Consider the following 25,017-nt stretch of genomic DNA (forward strand, 5'->3'; position numbering starts at 1 on the left):
TAAGTTGGAGGTTTATTCCACTGTGTCGACCCCAGATTAATGAAGGGAAAATGAATGAATGAATGAATGAATGAATGGATTGATTTTCAGGAAGAACCGGGGTGAAGCACAACAGAGAACTGTTTGCTAAATGCTTTTTTGGTTCTGCCATAAACTACATTGTGTCTGAGTGTCAACAAGGCTCTCAGGCACTGTGTACAGTAATGGCCCAGAAGGCCAGAGAGATAAGCAGACAGATGTGGACTGGTCTTTTATGCTCATGTGAGCAAGTCGAACAATGTCATTCATTTCGAAAAAAGACCTATAAACTTGATTGTGCACATGAAGGGTAAAATAGCACATATTGTTTGAGCATGTTCGTATAGCAGCAGCACCATAGGAAGTGAGTGTGATAAAGGAAGATGTTTATGATTTTTGTGATTGATTAGTGTTTGCTAAGGCAAGTCTTGCTATGACTGTTGCTCAAATGGTTTTAAAAACCCCCATAGAATTAAACTTTGATGCATGTGTGTTTCACCCAAATTGTTCTCCCAACATGATAATTGCTTTAATTATTAGGCTTAATAAGGAGGGGTGTCTTATTTTTTTAGCCATAAGAACTGCTTCAAATCCCTTCTACGAATGAGCCATGTCAAAAAAGTGGAAAATTATATCAACTTTTCAATCAACATGAGTGTCGAACAGAATTTTTCAGATTAAAAATCTAGTTGTAGTCATAGGAAGAAGAAATTAATTATGGTTGCCTCTCTGTTCAAAGTTCATAGAAATTCAGATTTGCTTTCAGGTCAACATGACCAGGAAACTGGTCTGGATCTTTCACAACCACCATTTTGGTTGAAAAAGCATAAAAGAACACTTTAGTAATGGCTTGGCAAGCTCCTGGTGAATACCACCAACACCAAGTCACTGTGATAGCAGGTTTTGCACCAGTTGGTCTCACTTGCATATCCTTGAGAAACAGTTTTTTTAAACCAGTTTTTTTAAACCATTTGTGGAAATGACGAAAGATGATCCTAATTGGTTTTCTTTGCACATCTGATCCTTTCTTTTTCTGGCACATTCAGTACTGGTAGCCTGGGTAGATCAAAAACAACATCCTCTTAACTTCATATCCCACTGATCATTGATAGGCACTGGAAGGACTCTGTAAATATTTGCACGAGGCAAATGTCTGTCTCGCGTTAGGTTACGTAAAAGATTCCAGATAACACATCTCCAATACCTAATGCCAAATTGATACATTCTCTCAGCTTAGCCTAGATTTAAGTTTAAGCCTAAACCCTCACATTGGGTGATTTAATCTGAACCAACCAGATTTGCCCCAGTTTCATTAAGGGAATCATGAATGTATAATAGTCTGTTGTGACTGTATGTTGGGGTGGGGTCTCACCACCATCATTACATCAGTGGTCGCCAACCCGCCAATGCCGATCGACTAGTAGATCCATCTCACTCTCCTTGTAGACCTCAAAATTACAAAAGAATAAGTACCATAAATGCCTAGTGATGTATCTGTCTTTAATTATTTTGATCAAACTGCCTCAAATAAGGGGTTGTTCAAATATGGACCTTTTGTGCGCTCAAGTTCATTATAATTGATGCGTGTGGCTTGCGTCCTCACAAGCAAATAATGACAAGCATGGTTGACCTCTGCATAAGGCTGTCCCAGTGTCATTTCTTGTTTCAAAAAATTCTGCATTTAGCACACACGTATGGTTCACGGTCACAGACCGTTCACCGTGGCTGGCTCAAACACTGACGTGAAAAAATGTAACTACACGTCGCAATAACATTTAGGGCAAGCTCTTTGATTGGTTGGCTTGGTGGTTCTGACAATCGTGGGTGTTGCTGAATGCCACAACCGTGCTGGAGTGATTCTTTACAAGTGTCGAGATTGGTGAAGGAGCTCCACATGGAAACTTTTGTTTTGTGTTTACCTTATGATTAAAGTTGTTGCTCATGCACCAGTTCCCGCCTCTGAACGAGTGAGTTTTAGCTACTTTTAAAAGCAAAACACCTGCGAAGAAACTCGACACAGAGGAACATAAAAACCTCCTGCAAGCTAGCGTTTCGGAAGTGTTATTACAGAGCAACACAAACAGCACAGAAGCATAAATGCTAAATACACGCAAGGCAGGCGGCATAGGTCAAATCAGCTTTTTCTCATTTAGATGAGCTCTAAAATGACCCACAAGAAAGTTTCACACACAGATCAGGGCTACAGACAGTGGAAACAATGGACCTTTGGGGGAGGGGAGGGGTTGCACGTTGGTTTCTCCCTGTCTATTGTCTGGAGAGCCAGTCGTTGTGAGCATGAGCTTCTGTAAGCTGACTCCACCAAGAACTGGAACATGAGAAATGTAGCCTCGCTGGGCCCTGATCTGCCCAGAGCCCATGCATAATGAACTGCGACGGACCACAACAACACTAACATCATGTCAGGACATCCAGCCAAAGCTGTTTTGTTCCATAGTGTGGATATGATTGCTCTCAAAAAGGTTAATTGAAATTGCGTTACACAGCACTAATGAAGGTTTTGTCTCAGACAATGTCATGCCAGTTGTTCAATTTGAAGGGTGCCCCTACAACCGCTCATTTTAGATTATCTGACAGTTTGAACTTTCCCTTCTGGTTTCTAATTGGCTGTGTTCTCCAGTTCCACATGCCGTATTGTAAAAGCATAAAAAACTGATGCCACGTGCTGGATGCTCGTTCTGATTCAGCCTGCGTATGTTGTAGCTGTTAGAAGGATGTGGTTAAGACTCATTCGTAGAATCTGTGAATAACCCTCATGCAAGCCCCATAAATGAGGACAGTCATGTTGAATTGGCTTTCCTTACACAAATGGCGGGTTTTTACAGGTTTTGCTGTGCCTCTGAAAGAAGGGAGGTGTCTCTTTTGAACTAGCTTGGTAGCTCTTTGTTCTACTGTTTGCTTGTGTGGAGTGGAGATGCCATGGCATTCCCAGAGGTGTACAGTTTCCCTTTTGCCATATACCTGAAGCCTAGAGGCACATGCTCTCCTTGAACACTCATCCTGATCTAGCACTTCTCCATTTTTTTTGGTCTGGTTCACTTCAATTTGAAGATGTTATAAAAACTTGTCAATTTTTCTTCATATTTTTGCAAAACAAAGTGTTGATTAGACACCCATGAATGCACTTGCTCGTTACCTTTAAAAGGCATGTGTGTTTGTCCCTGAACACAGGAAACCCCCTCCAGAGAACAGCTGCAGTGGGAAACCCAAAAACAAAGCCTTCCAGACTATTTTAAAGCTTTTTTTACTCTCATGCCATCTCTATCACTTGCAGTTTCCCTGCCTTTCTCTTCCTCATCTCTGCCAACACTGAAAAGTTACTAGATACAAAGTACAGACTTTCCAAAGACTGTTACATGACCGGTTTCTTGTCCATTTGCAAGCCTGTAGACAAGACAGACTTTGGCACATTTTCACATGTTTGATGAGATCATAGGTACACTTGCTGTGCTACAGAATTGAGACCAGGTCCAGGAAGGCTTTATTTAAAATCCTAATGAGGCATCCCTGTTTATCAGAGACAAATATAATCTAAAGCTGCTTTCCTCCTGGGAATTTCCTATTTACAGTATGGTGCAAGTTGTTTTTAATGATGCAAAGGCTTCAAAATACATTTCTTACTCTCTCTGTCACTTTTGAGTATTGTTTTAGTGCTAGTGCAGCAAAATTAAAAATGAAGGATGCACATGATGGGTGTGATGCAGACAGAATCCAGCAAGAAACGATATGTCCACTCAAAGTTTGTCCACACAAAATAAAAATGTCATAATCTCTATTCAAAACAGTCTATCGATGCACACTTTCTAATAAACACTCTGCAAATAAATCCATACCTGGAATTAGAGTACCTTGAATTAGAATATTTCTTGTAGCACATGAATAAATTTAGAATAAAACATGGTAGCGGTTGGAAACTCTAGTGTAATTTGAACGAGAGTGGGCGGTCTATCAATATAGCATTCCCAAGTCCCGACATTAATTTGGAACAGCATATTTGTGGTGTCCTCATTCTTATTGAGCACAGGTACAGCCAGTGCTCACACCTGTTATACATAATGAACGCATGACCAGTGCTTTCTACACATGCTTTCTTTTCTCACAGTCTGTGCGCAAAATCATCTGCATAACAGTCCTCAGAGCGGGTTTTACCATGGCAGAGCAAACTGAAGACGTACCGTTCTTAAAGGACGGTCTGTTTACTTTTAGAAACCTACATCAGGCAAATCTTTTTGATGCATCATAGACTAGGGCTGGGCCGGTAAACAATATTATATTGAATCGTGATAAAATTTGTGTCAATAACAATGATAAGCTCTGGGCTTTTTTACTCTTTATTGATCTAAGAGCCGAAAATGTTATGTACTTTGATAGACGCTGTAATTTTTGTAACTTCAGTCGTTGTTGGGATACTCTTAAGTCTAGAAGCATTAACAACTTATATGGAAATATATTTTGTTATCAATCAATATGGAAAATAACGCTCTATTCCAACAGGGCTTCAGCGTCAATGCTTGACGGAGAGCGTGTCTGAAGTTATGGTTGACGTGATCGTTATGGTAGCGTCAGCCAATTATGCTGATGCTTCCGTTGGCACCTGAAAAGTTGAGAAACTTTGTCCAGAGAGTCTACATTTGAAATAATGAAGTGCGAAAAAAAACAAAGGAGAAGCCGGAAAAAACAGCAGCAAATTTGGTGTCTGCAACCTAAAACATGAACAAACCGCCATGTTTAACTATTATCATCACCTTTTGAACTATTATGAACTTTGAAAGACGGAACTACTCTCTAACAAGAGGTTACATGTGCTGCTGAAGATTAAAGACACAGATGAGAGGTTTGCATTGACTGTGGGCTATGTTGCGTGTTGTTTTTGAACCTAAATAAGGACTGTATGCTGTGTAGTTTTTCTGTAAGTGGTAACATATCAGAGACTGTAAGGGTCTGTATGTTTTCATATGTTGCATTTATTTATTTGTTTTATATAATTGCAGATGTTACAGTAGATAAAAGTTGTGAATCGTGATTTCCCCAGAAAAAAATCGTGATATTTTTTTCCATATCGCCCACCTCAAGGTGACCCATAACGACACATTCCGTACTAGGGGTGTCGAAATTAATTGTTTCTTCGGTGCACCGCGATACAGACGCGGACAATTCGGTATCGGATAAGTAATAATCATAACCGGTTATTATGTACTGACGTCATTTATCTTATATGCGCTTTGCACGAGGGAGGCCTTTGCGAGTATTTAGAACGCTCCATCGACTTAAAACTCATAAACTGTGCACAATTTGACTAGGTGTGTGTTTGTCGGATCAGTCTTTCACTGACACACAGCAGAAGCCCCTATTTCACTGCAACTGAGAGAATGAAAGTAAACTCAATTTCTCTCTCTCTCTCTCTCTCTCTCTCTCTCTCTCACACACACACACACACACACACACACACACACACACACACACTGTGGCCCATTTTGACCTGCTGGCGTTCTCCTCTCGGCTGTTTTACAGCGAAACTTCGGAATACAGACACGAGCGCGTGCCTGCAAAGTTTTCTCCACCGTGTCCATAATGGATCAGCTGTGATCGCCGCTGCTGCCTGCCGCTTATCAGTGTCACTCATCTGTTAAGAGCGCAGCACGCAACAGCCAATCGCAACCGTTTTTGTTGAGGGTGTGTCCAATTAAAGGTTTGTAAGAGAACTAGACAAGGATCAGAAAGCGAGCGGGATATTTATATATGTTTATATTAATTGCTATAAATGCTCGTGTTGTTTAAAGGTACAGTTTGACTGTTTGTATTAAATGACACAATTGTATTACAAATATAAATATATTCATACATTTTAATACAAGAATTGCTGCTGTGAAGAAAATATAAAACTGTGTATGAAAAAGACCCGTCAATGCACCAAGATATCGAATTGAACAGAATTGATGGCATGATAATCGTAACTGAACCGAACCATGAGACCAGTGTAGATTCACAGCTCTATTCCGTACCGTACTGAAACTAGCCATTAGAGAGCCTACAATCCATTCACAGCCTAGTTTTATCTGTTACAGTATCTCTTTTTAAATTTCTTTTGTAAGTACCCATTTTAAACGTGACATTTTGGAAACCAGATCTAGTTTTAGAGGTAATGATCAGGTCGGGTAGAAAATTATTCATAGTGGGCAGTGGGTGAACAAAGACTGAAAATACAGTCAGTCTGATGCGGAATAAAATCTTGCCGGAGTGGGACTATGAAAACAGTCCTGTGCAAACATCTACCTTATATTACTTGATTATTACCCTTCTGATGCTTTGCAGCACTGCACACATGCTATTTATAGTTTTCCTGGTAGAAAATGAATGTTTGCATCGTGTGACATGCTCCATGTAAGAGATTTAAATGTTTGATGTTAGATAGGTGACTGATTTATATATATATATATATATATATATATATATATATATATATATATATATATATATATATATATATATATATATATATATTCAACATTCATGTGCAGGCTTAAAAAGATAAGAAATTACTTACCTGTCACTTCAAATATTTTCTGGCTGTTCTTCATGTACACAACTTCATCTACACAAGAAGTTAATAATTATTGTGCAAAAAAATCTAAAACAACAACTAAGTTTTGAAACCTTGTTTACACATAATCGTGATGTTGTTCTTAGTGTTTTTTTTTTTTTTTGGCATAAATCAGGTCATGGAAGAGCCTGTATTGTTATAGGGAGGATATGCGTGTCTGTGTCTCTATTGTCAGGCCTTGTTTTTGCTCCAGATAACTCCAGACTGAAGAATTCTCTATTTATTAGCTGCCATATGGAGCAGCTCTAGCCTTTCTTTGATGGACATCTGTTGCTTCCAAATTTAGCAAACATGTAGCAAACATCTCTGCAAGTCTCTGGTCAAAGATCAAGCTGTCTTTTAAAAGGTAATGATTGAATCCCCCTAACCAAGATCCTCTCAGTCGAGTCAAGGAATCTCTTTCTCCTCTGCTGGGTTGTATTGTTGGTCTAGCCCACTTGGAGACAGAGGTCCCAACATCTGAACATCACCACAGATTAGGTCCAGCTGCTGTGATGGTCACTTTACCTCCTGTGCAATGGGACAGAACTTGGGGGAGGTTCCACTACGCTGCTTGTATTTAATGGAGAACTGGGAGAAAGGAGGAGGTGATGTGGCACTTTAGGTCAATTAGAGTTGCCTAGGAGTCTGGAATGCCTCTCTTTCACTTGTTTCTGCCCCTGCTGTTGCCCTCAGAGTCAGTGGGACATGTATACAGAGCCCGTAGGAATTAGGTTTCCCTTTCTAAGCTACAGTACTTGCGCTTTTGTTTTGTAAGAGGATTTCGAATGGGACCTTTTAATATAACTTGTTTTCTTGATTTCAGAAAGTTTAGAGATTAATGTTTGTAACCTGTTTCACTTATTTATTATTTTTATTTATTTTTATAATGGCAGTTACATCGTATGATCTGCTATGCAAGTTGGGATTATAATTAACCAGAGTCACTGCAGAGTTTAACCCTAATCTAATAGAGTGAACGATTTTTATTTGAATGTGTTTTAGAGGTCTGTGTCTAGGGCTGTGCAATTTGGGCAAAAGAAACCTAGCATGATTTTTTTTAACAATATTGTGATTTTGTTTTTAATCACGATTTTGTCACAGGCAGACTGAATCTGTGTTTACAGTGTGAATCTGAAATGTATTTTAAAAGAAAAACAACTGGATCTTTATTTACCAGTTAAACTCTGCTGCTATTTTGGGATTTCTACCTGCATTTTGCCTACCCAAATTTAAAAGTTTCCCAAATCCACATGCAGAGGTGTAAATGCAAAAATTTGGTATCATTTTAAAGAAAACCTTTTGAATTTTCATAAAACACGATTGAAAGTGTTTAAAATAACTATATATGTTGTCTTTGTTATAATAAACACCTAAAAAAAGAGGCGCTTTTTTTTAATTTTTTTTTTATAAACTCAAATTTGAAAGTGTACCTTTTACGTTTTGTGTGGTCTAGGGTGCTGTAGTTAATTTTGGTGGTTCCTGCACATGTCTGTAATCAGGAAAAAAGAAAAATGTTATTGTATTTCTTCTGATGAGAGGTGCTATACAAGCCACAGGGAACGATCATTGTTTTTATATTTCACTATTCTTTTGTTTGATCAAACATAATTCACTGTGTTTGGACCACATCAGACATATAAAAGGATTACTTATGCACATCACCTCAAAAACAGAGGAGACAGGCCCTGAAGCGCACAGCATAAGCCCTTTAAATAATAAAAATTAATAAAATAATAAAAATTTAAAATAAGCCCTTTAAATCTTAAAGCGAAAGTCGATGACGGTACCGGGTCCGCAGAGTTTAACTGTAACATGTCTCTAAAACAGACATAAAATAATATATAAATCACTTAGAAAAGCTGTAACAAATTGTCTCTAAAAAAAAACCAATGGCGAAACAAATATATAGACTACTGTTTGTGTGTTTGTGTTTGTGAGCGCACTCACCTTCAAACTCGAGTATGGCTCTGATGTTCTGCTTGAGCAAATATCAGAGGTAGTTGTGTGTGTTGACAGATTGGTTTTGCTATGCATAGATTATCGACCTCTCGGTGACGCTGTCGTGAAACAGGCCGTTCGCATCTTTTGTGTGCACAAGTGTGTTGTTTCCAATGGAGGTGGAAGGATTGCAAGCACACATTAAGAGTGGCGCACGCGTATGCCAGGCGATCCGACTTGAAAACATCTCTTTTTCAGGCAAACTCTAAATGAAACTTTTTAGAATGCCACACGGCGTCACATAACAAGAGCTGACCAATTCGCTTCATACATTGTATGGAGTACACACATTCCAGTTACCTCAGACAAACACAAGACACCCGAACACCAAGTGCATTGTAATTATTTCCATAAATAAAATTTGTATCGGAACAGCAATGTTTTGTTAGAGTCATGCTCTGAGAAAACGGTTGATGGTTGCCGAACAACGACATCAACAGGAGCGTGACTGGAAAGCACATTTCACATGCTTTTAGATGCAATTTATGACTGACTTACAAATTATCTGGTTCTGTGATACATCAGCCTTCCTGTATCCAACGTAACTTGATCATGTCCCACAGATGTTAACTTTCTCGGCACCAAGTCCTCCTGTGCTAAACTCCTCATCCCTGTATAAGCAGCCTATTCAGTCTCCTGTTCTCGCATTCTAATTAGGTTCACAGCGTTATAATTGGTTTAAATACTACTATATACCATACTGCAGGAAAATCATGCTGGAAGGCGATTTAGAATTAATATTATCGTGCATGTCCAAATCTCTATTTAAGTTAATCGCACAGCCCTACCTATGACTGAAATTTCTAGCAAATTTAAATCGTTTTGGCACAAGAAATTGTACAGTTTTCCTCTTTAATAAAGATAAATTGTGTTATTAATTATTTTTGCTATTAAAAACTATATACAGTGTTGTTTTACATTTGATTATTGAATATCTGTACCTATAATGTTGTTTGACTCAACCCAAAAAATATACGTTTCTATTTATTTTATTTTTACCCACTCTTTTCATCTGTAATTTAATTCATTTTCTATTTTGTGTATTTTTGGATAACTTTGGATATTTTATGTAGATCCACCTGCAGAGCTGCACAATTAATCGTAAAAACATCATGATCTCGATTCGACCCCCTAGACCAGGGATGTCAAACTCAATTCCTGGAGGACCACAGCCCTGCATAGTTTAGTTTCAACCCTAATTAAACACAGCTGATGAAACTAATTGAGTCCTTCAGGCTTGTTTGAAACCTAAAGGTAAGTGTGTTAAAGCAGGGTTGGAACTAAACTGTGCAGGTCTGCGGCCCTCCAGGAATTGAGTTTGACATCCCTGCCCTAGACGATCTTAATCCAGCATTTCTACGATTTTGTCAATCATATTTTCAAGTTCAGGAGAGAAGCAATGATGGCCGCACAAGTGTTCACATTGTTTTACATGTGTTGATCAGCAATATGGACACCTCCAAATGGTGTTGAAAGAGTCACATGCTGTATTTATAAGATATAATTCGCCCCAAAAATGTAATTTCTGACTTTATGTAACGATGTAATTGCAACCGCAAAATCACACGTGACGTGAGCTGACCGTCAGCTGATACCATAGAGAGGGCAGCCGTGCGCTGAATGAAGTCTACTTTAGTGAACAGAACCTGCAAAAGCTGTGAATAACAGGTAATAAAGTTTTAAATAGCATTCAGTTTGTGGCACAGAGTGATCGTTTGGGAGCCGTGTGGGAAGTGAATCACTCTTAGCAGTGAAAATGAAACCGAAAGCGCACACAGTGTTGCAGATGTAGATGACTGATTCCAGCCCAAAAAACATCCAAAACCCACCGAAATGCAAAAATACCCAACCAGTCTTCTGTATTCACGAAAATCACGTCAGTGACAGATTTTAAGCTGAAAATTACAGATTGTAAGCTTATGTCTCAAACACAATTCAACATCAGAATTATCATCAGCATTAATGACCAGGACAAATCTCAACTCCACTATTTCAAGTCTATTCAAAAGTTTACAGTACAGCTACACAAAGCCTATTGCTGTTTTACAATACAGTATGTTTGTTAATAACAATATTAATAGCCCACTCATATTAGCCTTAATTTTATATCTACAGAATCGTGAGAAAATTGTGATCCTTATTATAGGCAAAAAAAATCGCGATTCTCATTTCAGCCAAAATCTTGCACCTCTATCCACCTGCCTACAAAATCATTCCAATCAATCTTAAGTTATGAATTCTTATTCAGAGTTATGCAAGTCATCTTGTGCAGTTATATTCATATCACAATATGTATTGCAGAAAAACAAAATATTGCAAAGTCAGTTTTTTCGAATATCATTCAGTCCTATTTTAGATAACAGGAAAGGGTGTTATGGCCTTTGACTCATGTGACAAATAGGACCAGTGCCCATCTGGACTCTTTGTGTATAGTTTGCTTTCTCATTAGCACTCTGATATTTACTCTTCTCTTTTTGGACCATGTGTGACGTCTTGGTCTTTATGTGGTTTTCAGCTTGTACGACTCCCCACATTCTTTCAAAAGAAGCTTGAATAGGGACACAAATTGCACATCCTACAACAGAAACAATGTGACTCAATGCTGCTTTATTGTGTGCAAAAAGTGATCCGAAGGTTTCGTTCTGAAGGCAGAGAATTACAGAATTGTTTAGTAATGGCCATGGTAAAAAACAACATTTTAGTTATTGGACACTTGTAAATTCTCTAAAATTGAACATTTGGATATTTACTAAACATTGCATTTAACATTATGCTCATGTGAAATATTATTGCCTTCAGACATTCATGTTGTCATTTATTTTTGTTTTGCAGATGTGTATATTAAATTTTTTTGGTATTTTTTACAGTTTAGGTATTTAAATTGCTACATTTACCTCCTATGTTTAATGTAAATAAATGTCAAAATATTCAATTTGCCAATTATTCACAGATGGAGATGACCCCTATACATTGTGGTGAAGCAGTATATACTGTATAGCGCCCATCATGTTTACATAAAGATGAATGTCACCAACATTTTAGCTGTTTGCACAGCTCCTGTCATCTCATATAATCTCGGCTCCGGTCACTCCATTAAAAGCAATGGCTACTGACAGTCAAAGAAAAGGTGTATATTCATGTTTTTTCAAAAAACAGTTGACAGTTTTGAAGAAGTTGCCCAAATGAGCTCTGTTTCTAGGCTGCAGTCCACTTTCATAAAAGTGACATACTGTATATAAATAACATTAAAACCATTTTGCAATATTAATAACGTTTTACATCACTGTTGTCAACTTTTTCAATTAATTTTTATTTCTGTAGCGCTTTTACAATGTTGATTGTGTCAAAGCAGCTTAGCATAGAAGTTCTAGAAAATTGAAACTGCTTCAGTCTAGTTTACAGAGTTTGGTTTAGTTCATAACTTAATTTAAATCAAATTACAGAATCCTAAAAAAAAATACTTTTTTGTGTTGTGAAAAAGTTTATTCCTATTTGAATCAATTTACTATGCTATCTTTACTGACATAAAATGGTCTAATGCTGCACCAGACGCGGATCAAGCATCAATCGAGAGTGATTTACATGGCAAGTCAATGCAAAGATGCGAATTAGGCTGTGGGAATGATGCCGTTTGCGCGAATGAAGTGGAGCGAGTTTAACATTTTTCGCATCTGATGCGCTAAACGCACTAATTGCTCAAGTTGGAAAATCTGAACTTCAGCAGACATTTGCGCCACATTAACCAATCATGATCTTGTACTTGTAGGGCGTAATAGTGACATAGTGCCTGTTGGTGGTGTCCCGAGGGGAAATCCTCGTGCCGACATCTACAACAGCTCATCAAACTGGGCCCGGTTCATTCAGAAGCACCTCTGAAAGCCTTCATCATCCAGATATAGTTTCTGGAGGAGTTGATGAACTCGCAGGGCTGGGTGCACCTCTGAAAGGGTCTAATGGACTCTTACACGGCGCCGAACAAATCTATGCTGTTTTTTAGCCTTCCTAAAGAACATAAACACAGCTGTTCTCTCAAAAAAATTCATGTTGGCTATTTAGCAACAAAGCTAGGGATCACCAGCAGAGAGAAGCCCTGCCCATGATACAAATTTGCATATATTGTGAAGCGAATTTTATGCACAAATTAAGCGAATCAACTCTTAATATTCATGCGTCTATGTATGCACAAATAGCGTGATTTATTTGTGCATGCCACGTATGGTGAGAACATAGCATTAGAGTGACAATAATAATACTTATAGCAATAACTAGTTTCTGTGACAATATATCTCACAACAAAGATAATTTATTTTGATGGGCCTAATTCAAACAGCCACAAAAGACCATTTTCTCTCAGTCTACCAACTTAATAAGATTGTTATGGGATGTATTTTGAAGGAAAAACTTAAACATAAAAAATTGTATACTTCTCTTTACTGCTGTACCAAACACACAGATTGTGATCACAGTCATAGATTGCACTGAGCAGTCACACAAAAGTGATGTTGTAGTTGAGTGTGATGTATGAAGAGTGAAGGATCTTGATAAAATCTCAACACAAGTCTTGTTTGACCGTATATGTTATTACCAGATTGAAATGGGTCCTGATATAAGCTGATGTAACCATTATATGTGTCCCGTTCTCTTACAGTGCAGTTCTTGCTTGGTTTAAACAGTTGTAGCATTTGAAAACATTCCAATATAAAGAACTGTTTAAGGTCTAATGTTGCCTGCAATGTTTGCACAGGAACTCCATGGATTTGGGTTATTTTAAATCGGGCTACCGTGTGGGTGTGTTCATGTTCAAAACTGTAGTCTGCTTGTGGTTTACCCAAAACAGGAGAGTGAATATAGAACACTGGGTTACTGAGTAGAGGCTGAAATGGGGCAATGAATTGAGTGAAGTTGACCTACACTTGTAATTACATGAACAGGCGTACAGTAAATAGACACATTCTCCTAGCAATCTAAATCATAACCACAGCCGAGAGTGAACATGTGGCATGACCTGATCTGGTGAATTAGATATTGATTATTTGTGAGTTTCTCCATTGCAAATTTAGTGAAGAACCCTCAGGCTAACCTTCAATTTGGGCCACTGTAACAGAGAGGACTCCCTCTTCATTGATTAGCCCTCTTTTAGTACCAGTATGCATGTCAGTTATGACGATTGGAGATATTTGCTTCACTTTTTCTCCAGTGTTAAATTAAAAAATGAAACTTACACTTTTTTCCTGCTTGCAAAGACATACACCACAGTTTCACTAAAATAACGTTTTTTCAAACTATATAACGCTAAAGCAAAACTAAATTAACCATTGAATACATTGAAAGTAGAAAGTATAGAGTTTTTAGTATTATATATTAATGAATTATTTATTTCTTGTTTTTGGAGTAATTGTTTTTAAAAATATTTTCACAATGTAGGTTTGGATTAGTTTTTGAAAATGGTTCCTTTTTGGAAATGGTTATCTTGGCTATTTGAGAAGATTGTGAAAAATGTGTGTGTATATTTATGTTCGCCGAAGGGCTCTTCGATTGGTAGATTTTCTCTATACAGTTATCACAGCCAAAATAATTCACAACTACCCTATAAAAAAATCTGATTGTTTATCATGCTATTCTATATGTAGTATAATCACAGTATCAGTTTGGATAAAATCAGCGTGTAGCTTAATAAATTCAGTTTTATTTTATATTTTATTTATTATAGTGAAAGGAATTTATTTGTCAATGTTCAGTTTAGTTTGATGAAATCCATTTCAACGAAGGCATTGTGATTTATTATTGAATACGTTCATAATTGTGACTGATTTTATACAGACAATCCTGGATTGGTTAAAAGGGTGGTTCACTCTGATTTTATATTTTAAACTTTAGTTAATGTGTAATGTGGCTATGTGAACATTAACAATATCTCTGAATTTAATGTGCTGCAAGTTCAATGCAAATGGGGACATTGGCTTTCACAGAGTTAGCTTAGCAAAGTCTACAGCGAACAAAGTTTAAGGGCTACAAAAATACATCTGGGTTAATAAGATCACAAGCACTCCAGATTACGTGCATTAACTACGCACACACACTGTGCAGCAAAAGGGTGTTGCCAGAAGCGCTGTAATGTTAAAGCAGAGAAAGCTAAAATGCTGTCCAAGTGCTGCTATTTCCTCAGAGCTTGTTCTGTTTCTGTATTTAGGCTTCCAAAGGACACAGCACAAAGAGAGAAGTGCTTACAATTTATTTTAATTATGTTCCAGACAATTCTAAATATATATATATATATATATATATATATATATATATATATATATATATATATATATATATATAGCATTTGACAAAGGACAGCTTGCAGAATCTCACCCAGTTTAGTGCTGGATTTGGCTAAAAAAATCCTCCAAACAATGAAGCTGTGGATTGTGAGCCACGACCTTTAACTGTTTTTATTTGTTAAAATTGATTAATTACATGCACAGTTTTTAGCGTTAACTGTTTGTTGTAGCAAGGACGTAAACAAGGATGTAAACACAGGAAAATACTGTTCAGCACCGTTAACAATTTAGCTACAAACTTATATTTATCAGTCAAACTGTTGTAAACAGCCACAATCTTCACCAGCGCTGCAGTGTCTCTCTATGCGGACGCTTTCCATGCGTTGTACATCTCAAATAACAGACTCGCAAAAGATATGTGAATGTTTCATATTACTTACACATGCTTATTCTGAATGTATGTGAAAGACACTTGTCAGATTTGATTTTAGAGCGCAGACATGAGGTTTAGTCATGTACTTCTATTCAATGGTTTGGGGTAGTGTTTTTCTTACACCAAACAATTTCATTCATTGATCATCTGTGACTATTCCTTTAATCATCATCAAATAATATTTTTGTAAAAATATGAGTAATTTTTCCCTCCAGAAAGTCTGCTCACAGAAAACAACAATGCAATAAATCAATATTAAAAGGACACGATTGTTTCGAACGATGAACAGATTTATTTAGAAGTCATATATAAACTTTGATCTGGAAACATAAATAGAAGTCTCAACCATACTTTCTTTATGTGCAAGAACAAGCCTCTTTGGTTCTTTAAGAAGCTCAGATGAGCCGCATGACATCCAATAATGGATCTCATTGTTCTCACATGTTAAGTCGGCATGTTTATGTTTTGTGGCCATCTATGTTTTTATACGAATTAAAGCCTAAACAAAAGCTTCAAGCGATCATGTGATCTGGTCTCCTCAGAAGACTTCTGGTAAACTATTATTTTGTGTTTCGAAGGTTAACATTTCCTATGGGTATATGGCTGTGTAAGGATATACATTTTGGGGTTAACTAACCTGAAATGAAACTATAGCAATGTATTTTAAATTAAATTTATACTTAACCGTCACTGCACCCACTGCGCATCTCCTGCACATAGTCAACGTGTTATAATTTAGACTTATTTTTATTAAACATTTAGAAAGCAGTTGTCCCTCATTATTTGTAGGAGTTACATTCTAAAAATAAACCACAATAGGTACAATCAGCTATATTTTTTACAATTATTATAGATGTTTTAAGGCTGTAAAACCCCTCACTACACAATTTGCACACTTTTTTTCAGACAGGCGTTAACATTTTCACACTTTTTGCTCTTGTTTTAACGCTCTCAAAGTTCAAACCTTCGTAGAAAATTAAGTCATTCTCCTTCATCCCCACCGAGCCTGATTTCCGTGACCATCACACCCCCCCCCACTCCCCACCCAACTGAGCGTGATTGGGGGCCCTCGCATTTTGTGCTACGCCACTGATTGTACAGGAGATACAGCACAGCGGAGATTGATTGACAGTGGTCTATAGCTGGTCTTTATCGTTGATAAAACATGTACAATGGTGTTGCACAATAAACTGATACTAAAAAGTATTACGATAACCTGGCTCTCAAAGCGATACAATTACACATTTTTTAGTATCTGTATTTTTGAGTGACTGCTGTAGTCGCAAGTCGCATGCAGTGTGGGAGTCGCGTTCTTCTACGCCAAACTGAGTGTGTGTGTGTGTGTGTGTGTGTGTGTGTGTGTGTTGAACAGTAAAGTTTAGATTAATAATAAGTAATATTTTGAAAGAAATTTTGTGTAGTATTGATTTAGTATCGGTATCATGATATTTAATTTAGACATCGTATTGAAGTCAAACTTTTGTTATTGTGGAACACTAATGTACAATACAATTGCCAATGCTTTTCATGTTGTTTTCAAGTTTATTTCAGGCTGTGATTTATGCAGAAAAGCAAAAGCAGTCTAAACGCCATCCTCCACTCACAGTGTATGATGTAGATCAGGGGTCTCAAACTCGCGGCCCGCGGGCCATTTACGGCCCTCAGTGCAATATTTTGTGGCCCGCGCCGACCGCTGTACACTGACAGAATCAGCGGAGCTGGGAGAGAGAGCGCTCCGCTGATTCTATCCGTACACAGCGGTCACTGGCATTCCCCGCCCGCCGTGTAAACAAAGGGGCGTTGTCGCGCGCGTTCTGATCAGCTGTGTTTTCGCGCGCGTACTCGAGCGGTGTTACTGCGCGCCTACTGAAGGGCGGGACTGAGGGTGTATCGCGTCGCGGGGGCACTATTGATCAAAGGCACTTTCTACGCAAGACTAAAAAGGACATGTGCTCTGCACAGGTTGAGCCCTATGTGTGCACGTGCCTGCCCTGCATCTTATATATATTATAGGTAGATACAGACTGGTACAGACTGATGTGAATGGAGTGGGGTGGGGGTGTTTTTTTTTATACATATATACGCCTTTTTTTTAGGTGAGGGAATGGAAGTTTTGAGTGAGTTCCCCCACTTTTTTCCCTAGGACTTCAATCAGTCAAAGTACAGGTCTAGACTTAATGATGATCATCTTCAAGCCATACTGAGGGTCTCAACTGCTTCCGCTCTAAAGCCAAATGTGGCTCAGATTTGTGAGAAGAAGCGCTGTCAAGTCTTTGGCAGCAAGGAGTAGGCAAAAGATGCCATGTTCAGAAGAACTGTTCATAATCTTCACTCAATGTTCTATTAATGTTCAGGACACTTCATGTTAAGAAGAAATAATTAAAACTGTTAATAATGACATTTGAGGACTTTTTTTTGTGAAATCCCTTATGCGGCCCAGCCTCACCCAGACTTTGCCTCCTGCGGCCCCCAGGTAAATTGAGTTTGAGACCCCTGATGTAGATGATAATCATGTGTTGACCTCACTGACCCATAATGATGAACCCAGCAAGGTGTGGGCAGTATAAAGTACCTCAGTGAAAACAGCCCCAGAGCCAAAGGTCTGAACTGCACAAGTGCTCCTGTCCTACTTTACCATTCAGCCTTTGTTCCACGCTGCAACAGAGGAAATGAGCACAGGAAAATTTCTATGAAACTTTCCAAATATTTGGACCAGTTGCTTAATGACCTCATGGAGGTTCATGCCAAACTGGCATTTTTAGTGGATGCACAAAGTATGATGGTGTCAAGGTTATCACTCCTGTCCTGGTTTTACAGTGGAAAATGCCTGGGGAATGATTTAGGCCTGCAAATCCAACACTCCCATATTTCCTTTAGTGTGAAATCAAAACATTGGCTCTTTTTGCGTTGCTTTTTCCTCCAATTGATACAGTTTTTGTGCTCCTTAATGAGTAATTGTGTTTTCTAAGGGCATTTGCAGGAGGTTGTTCTTTCAACAAACACCTCGCCAGCATCGTGACAGGGATACATGCACATTAATAATTTACTATCAGCAGGTAATATTCAGTAGTGATGCAATTGCATGTCAAAGTTGTTATGGTCTTGCTATGATGGAAGGTTATCTTTGTGGGGACCCTGTTTTTTGTGTGCATATTTAGCAGTAGTTTCTATAGTCGTAATGTATCTGAAATGGTGCATTAAGTTCCTTAAGCCAATTTCTGTCTGACAAGAAGCGTTAACTGATCCTTCATTTTTTTTCCATCCTCAGCTGTTAGTTGAAACCAGATACAAACGTTGGAAAGAAAGCCTCCTCATCTTACATATGACTCAAATCTAGTAATTAGCCTGCTTGAGTTTAGCATGGCTAGAAATGATCAGGTTAACAGGCAATTAAAGAATGAGGGTGTTTACGGAGAGAGCGCTTAACGTGACACTACTGTACACACCTCATCGTGGTGCAGCTGTCGAATCAAACACCATAAAGTGCTTTTTTTCACTTCTCTCAGGTTGAAACATGCACCTTTATGTAATTATCCTCAGCAGACTGGCTGCCAGTCAAAAACACTTAAGCTTTTTCCCAGAGTGCATCACTCCATCCATTGTGCATAGTTATCTCAGAAGTGGTCTTACATCAGTGGTCCTGAAAATGCAGGAATGACAGGGCTACTCAAGTGGATTGTAAGGTTTGTCTTGCATAAATATTTGATGGGCTGATATGTAGAATGTCTAGTGGGTTTATTTAATGATGCATATTAGACTTGGATTATATAGAATTTCCTAGAATTTTATGTAAAATGTATGAACATTGACACTATTTATGACTTTCTGTGGAAAATTGGCATTAGAAATTTAGAAGAATTTTTATGCTGCTCTTTTCAGTGAAGTGTGAGATATTACAGTAAAACTGGTCAAAGGAAAATACAATAAACAAACTAAAAGTTTATTGCGTAGTTTAAAGATGCTGTCACGCTTATTGTTGTTCATTGTTGCATGTTTTGTGAGCAAAAACTCTTTATTTCAGATCATTTGAAAATGAATTAACATGGCTAATAATTTGACATTGCTATTAATATAATGTTACTTGTTTTTGCAGTGGGATGAACTGTGCTTTGTACATCGCAGCGCTATTGACAATAGACAACAGACTTTTTTGTTTACAGTTTTTTTAACAAAAGGTTGCGTACATTATCGTACTTTATCCCTACCTTATCATCATTCAAATTCATGTTGTTGACTAATATTGTTTGATCTTGCATGTTTATTTTTGCTTTTGACCTATTTATCAGCCAATGTTATACATTTAACCATGAAATATATACATAAACACACAGTTGAAGTCAGGATTAGTAGCCCCCTGAATTATTAGCCCGCCTGTTTTTTTTCCCCCAATTTCTGTTAACGGAGAGAAGATTTTTTTCAGCACATTTCTAAACAGGACATTTAAACTAGGTTAATTAGGTTAACTTGGCAGGTTAGGGTAATTAGGCAAGTTATTGTATAATGATGGTTTGTTCTGTGAACTATATATACATTAAAAAAATGCTTTAACGGGCTAATAATTAGTTAAAATGTTTGTTTTTTTAAGTTAAAAACTGTTTTTTATTCTAGCCGAAATAAAAAATATTATCAGACATGCTATGGAAAGTTCCTTGCTCTGTTAAAAATTATTTGGGAAATATTTAAATATTAAAAAAAAAAGGGGGGGGGGGGCTAATAATTTTTACTTTAATTGTATTTATACAACAGTTCTGTCTGATTCTTGAATCTGATTGACTGATAGCTGTCCGATATTGGCCAGTGGCCATTAGCCTGTTATTGAACAGACCAAAGACGGTTGACGTTGTCCATTCACAAGATGGCAACAGAGACCGCAAAATAAGCCCTAAGAGAAAAACAGCGTAATTAATTCAAACTACAGCTGATCAAATCATTGTTAAACGGGTAAATAAGTCGATCTCTCTTTTTTTTTTCATGCTGTAGTGACCCACGGCGCATGCAATGTGCGTAGCCTTGCATTTATACTTCTGCGCGACGTGTGTGTTGCTCTGCAATAACACTTCAGAAATGCTAGCTGGCAGTAGGTGTTATGTTCCTCTGTGTCGAGTTTCTTTACTGGTGTTTTGTTTTTTCTGAACGTTACCTTAAATGTACAAGTGATTCAAACTCGCTCATTTTGAGGCGGGAAGCTGCGGACATGCAACAACTTTAATCAAAAGGTAAACACAAAACAACAGTTTCCATCTGGAGCTCCTTTATGGGACTGCACACATGTAAACAATCGCTGCATCTGGCTTGTGTGGCTCTCACCTCCGCCCACACTTGTCAGTGCTATCAAGCTGACCAATGACAGAGCTTGCGCTACGCGTCGGCGAGGGCTATGTGACCATGCCCAGGCAGCACCGTAGCATTAGGTGCACTCGAAGAAAAAGTATAAATAAGCTTTAAGGCTCCTACACACCGGGATGCTTTTCGTTTGCGTTTATCGTCAGCGTTTTACGAGACGTTTTTCCACATTCAAACCCAATGATTTTCACTGGCATCAAGCAGAAGAGTATGCAAAATCACTTTTTGAAGTTAGATGGTGCTACACAACTGTAAGCTTCTGATACCCGCTTATAACACAGAAGAAGAGGAGGAGAGGAAGTTCACATACTTTTCGTTGAAGTTACTGGTGACTCGAACAAGTATGAAGGGCTCAAGCAGCAGCTCCAGCTGTATTGATGAAGAAATGATTATTGTTCACAGAGCAATAAGCAGCTCTACGTTCATATCGCCTCTGGGCATCTTCTTCAATGTGCGCTCGCATTGACAGTTTTGTGCTTGAGCGCCTCCAAGTGCTGTTTACTGTAACTTCAGCAACTCCATGCACGTGAACAAAAGTGCCGATCTGATAGCTGGAGAAGGCTTTGACACGGCTCGTCAAAACAAAAAAACGAGCATGAGCCGTTTTTTTTTTTTTAATGACGCTTTTGTGCCTGCCGATTTGTGCGTTGGTGTGCACAATCACATTGACGCCCTTTATTTAGTCACGAGGCGTTAAACGTCGACAGAAAACGCAAGCGAAAATAGTCTGTGCACGGGCCTTTAAGGCCTTGTTTCAGCGCACACTTCCCACCAGTGCTGATATACAACCACATCGCACTGCTACTTGTGTGATATTGCTCACATATTTAGTAATGCTTGTTGTAAATGATGTAACCTTCAGTAAAGTAGCCTACAACTTTTTAATATTGGTCAGTCATCTGCTGACTGCAATTGACTGGGCCCACTTAGCCAGATTAAGTGGAATTAAGTGATAGTTCACCTAAAACTGAAAATGTTATTGTTCTCTAAATAGTATTTGTGCTTGCACATATTTAAAGTTTTTGCGACCCAAACAGACAATAAAGGACAGTTTGAGGTTCGTTACTTTTGAAGTATTCTCAGTGTTTGTGAATGAGCATGTGAGTGAAGCTTAGCAGTAAAGAAAGGAATCCTTGCAGGCCTGTGTTGACAAAGGCAGTGCAGTCTAGCCCTGGCCTCAGCTGCGCTGGATCTATTATAGTGGATGAGGGTTGTGTCTCTTGGTCTGTACACAAAAAAAAACCTCCCCCGGGAGTCACTCCTCTGAGGGAGATGGAGTTATCAGCAGGGGGTTTGAGCTGCATGATGTCAAATGGGTTAGCAGTTAGCTCTCTTTCATTAGCCACGTACTCTGTAGACTGTGTCCATATTACAGTCTGATTTGTGGAAGCATAGGATGTGCAAAACTACGTACTTTAAAAACTGACTTGTCAATGTGCTACATAATCTTAAGGAAGACTTGTAATGCGCTTACATGACATTTCTATGTAGTAAGCTATACTTGGTCCTGCTGCTTGCAATAGCGATGCCTTGTTGTCATGGCAAAACTGGTAAAAATGAAGCTTTTCACCTTGTTCACTGTCATTAATGTGGCTATTTTATTGGCTTGTGTTTTTTTAAATCAGTATAATCCTAACAAGTTTTAGAGTTAAATTTAAAAACTCTTACAATTATATTATTTTATTAAAACTAAAAATGGTTAAGACAGTCTAGTTTTTCAGGCTTTTCAAGTGCATCCAAACTATTTGGTTTCCATTCAGTAAATCCCTAAGAAAAACAATCTCCGTCTTCACCATAAAGCCTAAAACATGTGATATGTGACTTGTTACGCAAGAGCGTATTGAGTTGTTTCTGTGCTGCTGTGTGTGTGTGTCTCTCTCATTATTCACACTCATTAGGCATTGAACATATATTACTATGTTGTGTATTGGTCATATGAGAGGGGCTTGACGAACCAGGTAACAACACGCAATAGTTCAGAAGACCAGTCAGAGAGTGATGGTGGATACCGTCATACTTCCATTTTCAAAAGTTTACACATTATTCTGTTTATGAAATAGACCACCAGCATTGTTAATGTTGTCAAACACTTCATTTTCACGGGCTGAAGATTCTGTAGTGTGGACGTCAGGTGTATTCGTAACACATGAGAGAGTCTCCAAAATATTTACCATTTTTATAGCAAAGCTGTGGGTTTTATCTGGCATATATAGGGTTTTCTCTTTTTCTTAAGTTTTCTTATAGATATATAGACATAATGCCACAGACCACTCCAGTCATGTTGCCATATTTGCCAGATAGTCAAAGTTTTCCAAGATGTCATAATGGTGGGAATGTGTTTTTTGTATTAAAGCTAATATTGCAGGGTCTTAACATTTTTGCTGTGTGAGCTTACTCCTTCTTTGTCTTGTTTATCTAATTAATTTAGTAAAATAATGTGCTGCAGAAATGCGAGATGAATGCATATATGTATATCTACATTTGCAGATGCACAGTCTTGATTGTTCACAGCCAGATGAAGCAAAATGAAATCCCACAAAAATGCTTTTGTACTTTTTTACTTTAACACAGCAATCATACTAGGAGTGAAATATACGTGTATGTTTCGTGTGTAAATCAACTAATTATTTACATGTTCTCTACAAGATCTTTGGGAGAGGATGGTTGAGCGTTCAGAAATTTCAGAAATTATTTAAAAAAAATTGTGTCTTGTCTGTTGCACAGAAACAATTGTTGAAGTATGCAGTTCTCTAACGGATGAAAGTGCTCTTATCTAGGTATGTTTTGGAATGATGGGTTTGGTCAGGTGGACCTGTTCGGTCTTGTCTTTTGTGTACTTTACTGAGATTAGTTACCCTGGAGGCCATTGTGTCTGAAGTCAAGTTTAATGGTACCAGGGCACACGCACATTCTCAATATTATTCAGTTCTTCATATAGATATTATTATTATCACTTTAATTTAGTGATTATGTAAATGTCAATTCCGCATGATAATTTTCTCTTTTTGAGTCATTATTGCCATGTTCTTATTTTGCCTGTATGCTAGAATTGGATGTTCCCTTCCCAAGACATGCCTTGTCTGGGGCTGCTAATGTTTCCCCTTTCCAGCTTGATTTCCTGCCTGTCTGTTTGAAAGTAGGAGTTTCCTGTTCCCACGTTACCACTGACCTGTTTTGGGTCCTCGCCCCAAATATTGACACCCAGCCATCTCCTGGGCTGCCCGCCATTTTGAGCTGTGCCAAATTTGCCCTTCACCTGTTGTTTTTTTTTTTACTGTACATATTAGCCTAAACTTTTACGGTGGAACCACTATACACTTAAATAGCCTCCAACATGTCTCCCTGTTTATAATCTGCATGTTTTTTTCTTTCTCAGGAGCATCTTCAGCAGCTCATCGTTATGAACCTGCCCAATGTGTTGGCCATCGCCAAGGACCCTTTATCAGGTATTTCTCAAATTTAATTTTGTTAATAAGCTACTAGATTAATCTACAAAGTAGAATCCTTTCTGGTTTGACGACAAAGGAGAATTTAATGCTGACTTTTCTACAAATACTTCATTTGTGTCCAATGTCTTTATTTGTTTACTCAACAGATATATGACAACAAACCAAAAGAATAGATATTTATTTTGATATATTAAGTTTTAAATAAGAAAGCTTAACACTGATCCAAAAAGGTAGTTGATATTCCTAATGACAATGTTCATGTTGTAAAAATAATAACATATACAGTAGGGCTGCACGATATTAGAAAAAAGTAGATATTACGATACTTTATTTTTTCTGTGATAAATATTGCAATGTGAATACAGTGTCTCTCCGTGGTTTGAATGGTTCTTTTTGACGATTTTCTGAGGAGTCTAAGAGTATTTAGGTACAGAATTTAAATAGTCCTGATATCTAAGAATTCTTAAATCAAGTAAGAAATAGTTTTGTATTCAACTTAGAAGAAATAAAAAAATACATATATTTTTTCCCCTTTAAAACAAGTAAAATTATTGGCAAATGCTGTAAGTAAAATAATCATGTTTGCAGATATTTGGAATAGAAACAAAACAAAAATTCTAAGTAAGAAATACTTTTTTTTTTGCATAATTATTATTATTATTATAACCTTTATTTTACCAGGAAAGAGATTGAGATACCAGGAAACACACTGAGATTGTAAAATCTTATTTACAAGAGCGTCCTGGCCAAGATTTGGCAGTATACATGTCATATGGGTCTAACAGACAACAAACAAAAAACAATTGACATGAATCACACATTGACAAGCAAACTATTCAGAACATATACAAGCCTGTTTCAGTTTCTAAATCATGTATACTCTTTTTAAAAGCATTTAGTGAAATCAAT

At 37.7% G+C, this 25,017-nt stretch overlaps 1 protein-coding gene across 3 annotated transcripts in view; it reads left to right on the forward strand.

Moving 5' to 3' along the window:
• Positions 1-25,017, forward strand: part of ccdc88c (coiled-coil domain containing 88C) — a 112,358-nt gene that overhangs the window by 18,660 nt on the left and 68,681 nt on the right. For all 3 annotated transcript variants that reach the window (XR_012392729.1, NM_001423870.1, XM_073927271.1), the window contains exon 4: positions 24,036-24,105. Coding sequence is in view for 2 of the 3 variants with exons in the window: in NM_001423870.1 (NP_001410799.1) it covers positions 24,036-24,105 (70 nt within the window). In the remaining variant the exon portion in view is untranslated. The remainder of the gene's footprint in view (positions 1-24,035; positions 24,106-25,017) is intronic.

The sequence above is a fragment of the Danio rerio genome, chromosome 17, assembly GCF_049306965.1.
Source record: "Danio rerio strain Tuebingen ecotype United States chromosome 17, GRCz12tu, whole genome shotgun sequence".
Taxonomy (NCBI): Eukaryota; Metazoa; Chordata; class Actinopteri; order Cypriniformes; family Danionidae; genus Danio; species Danio rerio.